Raw genomic sequence first — 10,008 nt, forward strand, 5'->3', positions numbered from 1 at the left:
TATATTTTTACATGATGATACAGTCAGAATCTTTCGAATTCGGCTTCCCATTCTTATCTCTTGTAGGTCTTCTTTTTAGCGCTGCTTCTGATTGAGTGAATGCTTGCAATCTCTGTTTTGCTTTAATATCTCCGTGTTTTGCTGCCTTCACATACCATTGCTTCGCTTCTTCCAAATTTGTTGCTGCTACGCCTACACCTGTTTCTGTATAATATCCCACAGCATATTCTGCTCTAGCCAGTCCTCGATCTGCAGCCTTTCTGGCCCATAAATAAGCTTCCTTATCATTCTGTTTCAAAATCCCTTCTGATCCCGTCAAATACCAGCCTGATAGCGCTAGTTCCGCGTTTGGGTCATTCTGCTCGGCTGCTCGCGAATACCAAGCAATAGATCGTCTCGGGTCCACAGGGCAGTTCAATTGTCCATTTTCGTATGCTAGTCCCAACTTAAATTGGGATGGTGCATAGCCTAATTGAGCAGCCTGACTAAACAATTCTCTCGCATAGTTTAAATCAGGAATGATGGTGGGTAGAGGCTGATCTTGTTTCTCATATGCAAGACCTAATTCATGCAAGGCTTGAGGATGTTGCTCATCCGCAACTTGAGCTGCTCTCACAAACCATGATACGGCCTCTCTCAGATTCTTTGACTGTCCTAATAATCCATTCATCAAGATCAAACCCAATTTATACATACCGGAGGGGTCGCCTGAATTGGCTGCCTTTCTATAAAACTGCATGGCATATCGAGGATCTTTTTTAGTACCGATACCTAATTCGTAACAGACGGCGACTCGATACGTACATTCTGGATGGTTCTGTTTTGAGCCTTGAAGATAGAGAGCAAAGGCTTTTTCAACGTCGGGCTTGAGTCCGTGCAACCCTGCTCCATAGCAATTGCCGAGGTAGAATTGAGCGTCACTAATGCCGACTTTGTGAGAAGCAAGTTTCTTGATCCATTTCATGGCTTCGGCTGTCAAATTGTCTCTGAGTTGACGAGCACGTTCTGGATCCTGAGGGTTGGTTTTCAAGTATTTGACAGCACCATCCAGTAAATAACGAGCGAAAAAGAATTGGTGTTTACGAGGATCAGCATCAGGTTGATTTGCGTCTTCTCGTAATTTATTTATATTCTCTACAGAGATAGGAGTAGGGAAATTTGAATCCAAGGGTTGCTGAAGTCGTTCAAGTCGTTTTTGACCTGCTTGGATGGCCATTTGTAAAGAGCTATCAGGTAAATAATTTTGATCTTCAGTGACAACAAGTGATTCCATTCCAAATTGTTGCTGTGATGGTGACTGTATTGTTCCTGAAAGGGATACGAAGCTTTGGTGGTAGTCCAAAGATTGATGATGAGATAAAGGTAATGGGTGGGATAATGAATGCTGCAACGGGACAGAATGAAAATACTGCATATCTTCCGGCCGATTATGATGAACAAGTTGATAGTTTTGACTATATACAGTTGAACGAGGCGATGTGTTATGTTGCTGTGAATAAAATGAAGGGGAGGAGATATTTGTTGCTGAAGAAGCTGCTGAGGATGCATGTGGAGGAGGTATAGGTGGTGGGGGCAACTTACTTTGGGCATTATGCGGGCTAGCATTGTTACTAAGGGTTACTCTTGAACTATTTGGTGTTGTTGTCGAGGAAGTACTTGAGTAGTTCTCTAAAATTGTAGGTTCAATGACTGTGGCGGTGAAGCCATTTTCGCTAATACTTGTTGTAGATGACTGGGGTAATGTAGTCATCAGATTGCAATTAAGAATAATTATAAAGCAACGAAGCAAAGAACTGAAAAAGAGGGTCAAAAAGGAAATCGTGCTTCATCTTCCATTCTCACTAACGGTATCAGCACCTTAAAAAGTTGATTCAAACTCCAAACGAACTGCTAAAAATACCTCATTTAAAAAATACGGGGAGGTTTGTCACCTAAAAATACATACCACCCCAATTTTCATACCCAGATTTTGCACAACTTCATGTCGCTTGGCATGTCCATTTATACAAAAATATCTTTTTTAAGGTTATGTCATTTTTCGTTCCTTACCGATACGGAAAGTCTTTATCCGCTCATATCATTCTAGGGTTCAACAAATCTTTGCCAATTCAAAGTTGACCAAACATGAAAAGTGCAAAGTGAACATTGAGGAGTTAGATCATCGCATTAAGAACAATAAGGGAAGCCCTTCTACTTCGCTTCACACATCAACACATATCCGAAACCTTCACTATTTGCTTTCTGCAGAACGATTTTACAATAATTAGTAGGGGTGTCGTGAGCATTGGTACGATACGGCTATACAAACATGTTAAGAGAGTGACCATTCTCAGGTCTTCATTATAAACTTTTCATGACAAGGTCGGCCACTTGCTTGAATAATACCTGTTTATGAACAGAGCAGTTTCTGAAGAAAACCGTGACTTGAAGAATGCAGCATCCCTTCTTGGCCACTTGTAAAGATACAGAAGTTTCGATTTGTAAGTAGTGCTGAAATTTTGTATTCATGTGGTGGTAAACATACTATTGATTATCTATGGCACAATATATTATCATGAAAATTTCAGTCATGCTACACTGGCACTCATACGTATCTACATTCCAGTGCTACCCTTGATGCTGACGAAATAAAGAAAACGTGTATTCCTTCATCATACCATAGACAGTGTACAATGAGATATCACAAAATTCGAAAAAAATCTGATTTAAAGAACTTTTTTTCTCATTCAAAAGCAGCAGAAGAATCTCATGTTTTACACAGATATTTTACTGAGCAGTGCGCTTATTGTGAAGTGAAAGACATCCTTTATGAATACTGTCTTCAATGTAATACCGCAAGCGGCAATAGATAATTTCCAAATCAGTCATTATGCAGCAGTGTGTAATCAGATTATATAGGCGATGGTTACGGTGATAACTGAAGAAATTGTCAATACAAAACCTACACGCACATTTGTAAAAGATGGTTTGGAATGCTTCGAAGTAAACGGCTAGCAAACAAAAATATGTATATCTGTCAAAATAAGCATACTAATAAGAGTAAGCCTCCGGGTGTTCGTTTTAATGCATGTATGTTACAAATAGTTTTATGCTAGGCTATAATACTTACAATATCGTGTTTTATAGTTTTCTGAAATTGACGTATTTTTTATTTTCTTTTTTTTAAAAGCAAGGTTTAAATATGTAAAAATGAACGATTCGCAATGTGAATATATTTCTAGTGGCTACATATCAATCTTGAGCAGACAAAAAAATGCTTCCATAAAACTTCTACGTCCATTTTTCAAGGATCTCTGATCCTTGTTTTTCTTTTTCTTCTTTTGTACTATCGTTCTTTCCGCTAATTACGTCTCTGCAACGCTTGCTGGTACAGACTGTAGTCGAATTAGCTTTATTTCTTTTTCAATCCTAGAGATTTTATTCAATATTTCAGGCGAGGCGGGAAAACTGAACACCTGAAGGTGCAGAGTGTATTCTAATGTTTTAGACCAAGAGTTCAAGTTTCAAAACCTAGGCTTCCTACAGCTTATACCGTTTCCTTCGAACAGTATAAAATTTTTGAATAGAGTTCTTAGCCAAGAAGCTGTTGCCAACTACTCTTTGAAAATGGGCTCATGCTTGGTTGGTTTTACTCAATTGTTATTTTCAAATGCTCGATAAACACAACCTCTCTCATGTGAAGAGGTCGTCATGGGTTTGTTTATATCATATAATTTTTAAGTGACCGACTCGTTAAGATGTGGTCGTAGTGGTGCCAAAGTAAACAAAATATCAGACATTTGTTTGCATACAAGCATACACCATATAGGTGTTGTTTAGTTTACGATTGGTTCTCTACGGTTTGACTTATAACTCTGGCGATTCCTTAACCTATACCCTTTTTCCTTTTGTTGTACCAGGATCCATATATAATGGTAACTGCTGTGGTCAATTGTCTACATATTGTTACGCAAATGCACTTGTTAAATGCTTATTTTCGTTATCCCAACCTCAAATGTTATATCTACAGTTGCGTTTTTAGATGCACTAAACAAGGCGTATCTTATATGTTTCTGGAATTTGTTCGATTTTGCCCAAATTTGATACTTGGGTCAAATCCGTCATTCAGCACAATAAATACACATGAAGCTCGTTCTAGTAATGATACTAGTGCTCAATGTGTAGTGGCATATATTTTATTGGGCAATTTTCCTGTATTATCGTCATGGTAGACAAGAAAAGTGATCAATAACATTGGATAGAAAGAGATAATTTCTAACTGTCAAGTAAGGAAGGGCGTATTATTATTAGCATGTAAAAGGAGTCCGTAGGAGTCTCTACATAGCCATTGTCGAATGGAACAATGGGGCATTTCTTCGTGCGGACTTCTGAAGCGAATTAATGTTTTCCAAAGCGCCAAGCGTTTCCGTTCTCTTTTTCTTTTTTAATAGTTCATCTAATAATGAAATCAGTGACATTGGCAACACCCGCAGACAAAGATATCATTCGGCAGGCCCTTCCTACTTCAGTAAAGTTCTTCATTTGAACAGTCAGTTACACTCTAAACTTTAGCTGACATGACATTTCTCGGTTAGAAAATCTACACAGCAGCCGTTGCACGACTACACGTCGCCAGTCCCGATCCTTCAAAGTGGACTTACTCACAAATATGGGGAGCTGCTGTATTCTGTTGTGATAAAGCGAAAAACAATTCATTCTTTATACGTATTGTGGAATTACAAGTATGGAATTATTCGCGGTGCTGACACATTTTCAGAAGAAGTGTATAAAAACCAGATTTTATCATAGGGGCAAAATAATGTCATTTGGGAGCAAGAATTATATTACGGATTTCAGTATGTCAAGGATGCTTCTTTCTTTCATTCCTTCGAAACAGACGTAAGTGTTAAGGTTTTATGACATATTTTAAAGCCATATTAATCAATGTAATAAATACAGGATTGTTTAACGGCATTGGAATTTGTGGATGAAGGTGAAGCCGACGTATTTTACAAAAAAGTGTTGGATAGAGACACGCTGGCTGCTAATAGTGTTAACAAGGGGGCCGCTCGACAAACAGCGGCACCAGTGTCTAAAGCAGGCTTAGGAGATAAAAAGACATCTTCGCTTGTTAAACGTAAAAGCAAAGTGGACAAAAATCTGATTGGTATGCCAGCCGATTTTAGACATTTAGGACATATTGGGTATACACCAGGAAAGGGCTTCAGTGTGCAAAATAACGACCCAGAATGGAATAGCTTATTCGATCAGTTAAAAGAGTTAGGTATTACTGCTGAAGAAATTGATGAAAACCAAGAATTTATTCAAGAGTTTTTAGAGCAAAATAAGCAGCAAACGCAACAACATCCTGTAGCATCAATAAATAAGATCTCGTCACCACCACCGCCCAAAGTACCTATGCCGCCTCCATCAGCTCCCCCAGTACCTAATCCTGTAGTATCTAATAACATTCAAGCGAGATTCACCCCTCCACCACCACCTCCAGCCACGCCTGGAAGTGCTGCCGTACCTGCAACCATGGGAGCTAAGAAAAGAGCACCTCCTCCTCCTCCACCTCCTCCAAATCGTAATCGTAATGGTGCCCCACCACCACCTCCACCACCTAGAAGAGTGGCTGCGACAACTGGTCCACCTCCACCTCCTCCGCCATCACGTCAAGCATTTCCTCGTAATGCTACAACAAGTATTGATAGACCAGTACCTCCACCACCTCCTTCAGTTGGATCTACGACATCGCCGTATAATAAGCCTACCAACCCATTAATGCCTCCCCCAGCACCTCCATCATTCAGAAGCGGTGCTCCTACATCAGTGCCTCCTCCACCTCCACCTCCGCCTCCTATGTTGGGTGGTGCTGGTGCTCCCCCTCCCCCTCCTCCCCCTCCACCTACTCTTTCAACACCAGGTGCCGGTTCTCCTGCTGTTACGTCAGATGACAATCGCAGTAACTTGATGGCATCCATTCGTGCTGCCGGTGGTTTTGGCAATTTGAAACAATCTGGTAAACTACGTGAAGCCAGTCAATCCGCTCCACCAACACATGATGCTACATCACCTTCCATGTCTTCATCAGCTGCTGCTGCCGGCGGTGGTGCTATAGCAGGTGTAGGTGCTGCTAGTTTAGCCTCTAGCTTAGCTGATGTATTGAAACAACGGAAGCAAGCTATGCAAAGCGATGACGAAGAGGAGGATGACGATGAATGGGAATAAAGCGTGAAGAAACGAGAAGCTGTTTTCAGTTATTTTTATAAATGACAGAAAAAATTTTGCTACTTGTGTATTGTTTTTGATTGATTGCATCATAGAGGGCCTCTTTTTTTTTTTTTTTTTGCTGGGATTGTCAAAAGCAATCATATTTGCATTATTTTTCCCCTCAGTTTTAATGCAGAGTTGGGAAAGAAAAAGTCACAACTCTATTTGAATATTTTTGGTGTTGCTTTCTTACATAATGGATGATCACACTATTACTTCTTTCAACTACAGTTACTTTGAATTTTGAATGTGGGAGCCTAATGAACAGTTACTTTTAAGAGCGCCAGTTCGTTACAAAAAGCATGAAGGAACGTTGTTTGTTACACCTCGTCGGGTTGCTTGGCAACAACAAGGATCCTCGCAACTAATACCATCTATTCATTATAATGATATCGGAGGTCCTTAATTTTAACAAAACAACATTTGAGTTCTGAACGAAAAATATTGACCTAGTTAGTAATAACATTTGAACTTTCACAATAATATCAGGCCTTGCGCAAACGCCACAGTCGTCCCCGAAAATCTTACTTAAGATATCTGTCACAGCACCTGTAGCTAAAGATTACACTTTTCATTTCACTTCTCTGAAAGCATTGCAAGAACGAGAAGCCATCAAATCGCAAGTAACAGAATTATTAGCACGAGCGAGAGGCACGAGTAGTAGTGCAGTTGGAACGCCAAGGCCGATCACACCAACAGCGTCGATGGGCGTACCGTCGCCTATGCCTGCCACACCACCCGTGACAAACTCACCCTCTGTTCAACCACCATTGGAAACATCGTCTGCAGCTGCGCTGCAAAAGCCATCTACACCTATTATCACCAATACACCATCACAGAGTGCTGTTTCTTCGCCTACTTCTCAGCAACAGCAACAGCAGCATCCAGCAAGGACATTGCGACAAGAAGAATTCGCAGATAGGAAAGCTTTGTTGACATCAAGTAAAGAATTACAGACGTTACATAAAGAGCTTGTGGTGGTAGGAAAGAGTGTGAGTGAAGAGGAGTTTTGGGCAAGCCCTTATATCAAACGCATTCGTCAGGTAATCCATATGTACTGTTCGAACATAGCAACGTTTTGGTGGGAAATTGTTAAAGCAAACATCATTCCTTATGTAAAATCAGAAACTGAAAAGAGACGCGGTGTCGAGAGAGGGAAAGCAGAAAGGTAGATCATCAAGAATGGTAGAATTGAAAGCTAGCCAGCAAGAAGGTTCTGATGTGAAATATACCTTAACAAGTCAAATTATACATAACATATTCACTGAGTTCCCATCGGGTAAATGAGGATATTCTTTTAAGTATATCTTGCGGGGGGAAAAGTACCACTTTTGACTGATCAACATTTAAATTATATAGTCAAAAGAGCATATGATACCAACGTGCCTGATAAAATGTCAGAACAGATATTTTGGAAAAGATTCCTGGCATCTGAATTCTTCCACAGATCGCGTACTGGTGGCAGACCACAATTGACCCCGTACGACGATATTTTTGACAAATGTTTACAGGAAGAAGATGAAGGTATGAAATATCGATTTTCTATGTTCTTTGCTACATGAGATATAACCATAACCACTTGACTATTCTAGAGAATTCGAAGCCTCAAACAATTACCCGTATGGATAGAATCAGATTTGATATTGATTTAACCGCTACATTAGAAGATCATATAGAGAGCGGCAATCGACCTGATTTCACGATGATACCGGGCAGGGAAAAACAAGCTTTACCACTAATTCGTAGATTTAATAGACATTCTTCGCGAGTATTGGAAACACCTCCATCGTAAGATAAAAAGACCTTTTGAGAAAGGAATAGGGAAACCTTCATACTAATGCTGTAATATGTTATTTTATTTTTTTTTGGTCTGCGCATATAATGTTAGAAAATTAAAGCTACCTGAACCAACAGCGACAGAAGAAATAGAAAAAGATATCATCCTCACGGATCTAGTCGAGCAAAAACCACCAGAAAAAATAGAATTAGACATACAAGATACCAAACGTTATTTCGAAAGTCAAACGGGAGGATCTGATCAAGTAAAGTTGAATGAGGAGGATACAAAGAAGTTACTGGAAGGATATAAGCATGAGTTTGAAAATTGGCGGCCTGATCTTGTAACAGGTCAAGATAATTTTGTGAAGAAAAGAGTAGCCGATGCAGTATGTGAGGAATTAACAGATACGATTAAGAAGAAAGCAAGATATAACGAAAAATCTGCGACCGGTAAAAAACAATTTTTGGGTGGATATTTTCAAGCAATTTCCATATCTTAACCTTTGACTGCAAAATAGATATGAGATTCCCTCCTCAAGTTCAGTCAAAGATTCATGCCTTCCACATGGCAACAAATGAACTTTTACGCCATTTTTGGTCTTCTTGGGAACCATATCGAGCAGATAAAAATCAGCGTATGGTTGAAAGTCTAAAGAGGCAGAAAGACAAATTGAAAGAAGTTTTGATTTCAGTAGTGAGCTTTCAAGGAGATCCTGAAAAATGTAAACAGGTAAAGATCATCAGGATTTTTTAACCATAAAAAAGTGAAATAAGGATACCGTTTTTGAAATGATGTACAAAATATGCAAGAGTACTTGTTTTACTTACCAAAAATGAATACTATATAGACTCTGATGCCTGATTTACAAGCGGTAGATAGAGCATTAGAAACGTCTCAAAAGCGAGTAAATGGGAGAAAGAAACTGATGAAAGTCTGAGTAGCTGTAATATAATCAGATAGCTCTCTTTTGCATTATCCTAATACGCTTAAAATAAAAGACATTTGCATGATGAAAACCAAAGATGCCACTATTGATGAGCTACCAAGTACAGAGCAGCCTGGTAACTGAAAATGCTTGTTGCCCATATTTGTCCGTCCAATCTCTTATTTCGCTTAAATTGTTTTTGGGAAGTTATAAAAACTTTAATTGAAAAGTTGTGCCATTACATAGAACAAGTGCCATTTCAATTCATAAGCCAATAGCATACCTAATGTTCAAACAGTAACGTCCAAATAATCTGAAGTTTGGACATTTACGTTTAAACAAGGATTTTTATTACTGACATTTTTTAAGCCCAATGGACACGAGATATTAAACTTATCCAAATTGCCCGGGGCAGCTCCAAAGGCTGAGGAGAATTTAAAAACCCCTTAGGGCTCAAGGGTAAAAAGGATTATGTACTAAAGGATTGTGGGAGGGGAAGAGGGTAACCAGTCGAGCAATAGGTGCCTTAACCGAGGAGTTGTAGGCGGCTCTTGAGAGGTTTGGACATTTACAGTGTTTTACTCGTGGTGGAGAGGGGTCACAAGACAAAGTTGACGTTTAGAATTCCGCAGCAAATTTACGAGCCGCCACTACAATTTTCCAGATAGGTCTACCTGTAAAAATCGAGCTAGTTTCGTTCTAGCGATGAATAATGCCAATTTTAGAAAGCCTGACTGTATACCTTTTTGTTACCGAACACAGAGATGTCCGATTCTGTGAAACACACCGGAAAATAATATATTTCACTTTTAGTCTCCGAGAAATCTTTATTCGGTACTTGAATTATCCTTTCAAATACTCCGTTTTAAGTTGCTGCTTTAGATTCTATTCTTTTCATATTGCTCGCTTAGACTTTTTTTAAAGATGTGTTTAAGATAGGTTCCATTTTGAAGGAGCGCTGAGAGACTGATATTTTCCTACTTGTCGTCATCATTGCTCTGTTCTCATTAACAAGTGATTTCTCAATCTGTACGACGTATTTGTTTAAATA

General features: G+C 39.3%; 3 protein-coding genes across 3 annotated transcripts; 2 read left to right on the forward strand and 1 right to left on the reverse strand.

Moving 5' to 3' along the window:
* Window positions 1-7: 7 nt before the first annotated feature.
* Window positions 8-1,273, reverse strand: BDF20DRAFT_818321 (uncharacterized protein; the record flags this gene model as incomplete). Its single annotated transcript, XM_053077351.1, has 1 exon — window positions 8-1,273. The coding sequence occupies one exon, from the start codon at window positions 1,271-1,273 to the stop codon at window positions 8-10; it is 1,266 nt and encodes a 421-aa protein (XP_052937050.1).
* Window positions 1,274-4,410: 3,137 nt separating this feature from the next.
* BDF20DRAFT_955566 (uncharacterized protein) lies at window positions 4,411-5,787 on the forward strand (the record flags this gene model as incomplete). The annotated part of the gene is made up of 6 exons (XM_053084912.1): window positions 4,411-4,507; window positions 4,575-4,721; window positions 4,789-4,878; window positions 4,939-4,998; window positions 5,041-5,421; window positions 5,749-5,787. Coding segments are annotated over exons 1-6 (783 nt in total), but the record flags the coding sequence as incomplete, so codon positions are not given.
* Window positions 5,788-6,336: 549 nt separating this feature from the next.
* BDF20DRAFT_863451 (uncharacterized protein) lies at window positions 6,337-9,089 on the forward strand. The gene is made up of 8 exons (XM_053080674.1): window positions 6,337-6,650; window positions 6,742-7,295; window positions 7,378-7,531; window positions 7,612-7,776; window positions 7,845-8,040; window positions 8,141-8,481; window positions 8,550-8,761; window positions 8,880-9,089. The coding sequence occupies exons 1-8, from the start codon at window positions 6,500-6,502 to the stop codon at window positions 8,967-8,969; spliced, it is 1,863 nt and encodes a 620-aa protein (XP_052937052.1). The 5' UTR covers window positions 6,337-6,499; the 3' UTR covers window positions 8,970-9,089.
* The last annotated feature ends 919 nt before the right edge of the window (window positions 9,090-10,008 follow it).

This window comes from Mycotypha africana, assembly GCF_025528875.1.
Source record: "Mycotypha africana strain NRRL 2978 chromosome Unknown BDF20scaffold_4, whole genome shotgun sequence".
NCBI lineage: Eukaryota > Fungi > Mucoromycota > Mucoromycetes > Mucorales > Mycotyphaceae > Mycotypha > Mycotypha africana.

Bases quoted from the DNA above. Each gene is read 5' to 3' on its own strand.
- BDF20DRAFT_863451 (XM_053080674.1), top strand. From the start codon at position 6,500: ATGTGGGAGCCTAATGAACAGTTACTTTTAAGAGCGCCAGTTCGTTAC. The intron at 7,296-7,377 runs GTAATCCATATG...ATGTAAAATCAG, and splicing joins ATATCAAACGCATTCGTCAG to AAACTGAAAAGAGACGCGGT. The intron at 8,041-8,140 runs GTAAGATAAAAA...ATATAATGTTAG, and splicing joins GTATTGGAAACACCTCCATC to AAAATTAAAGCTACCTGAAC.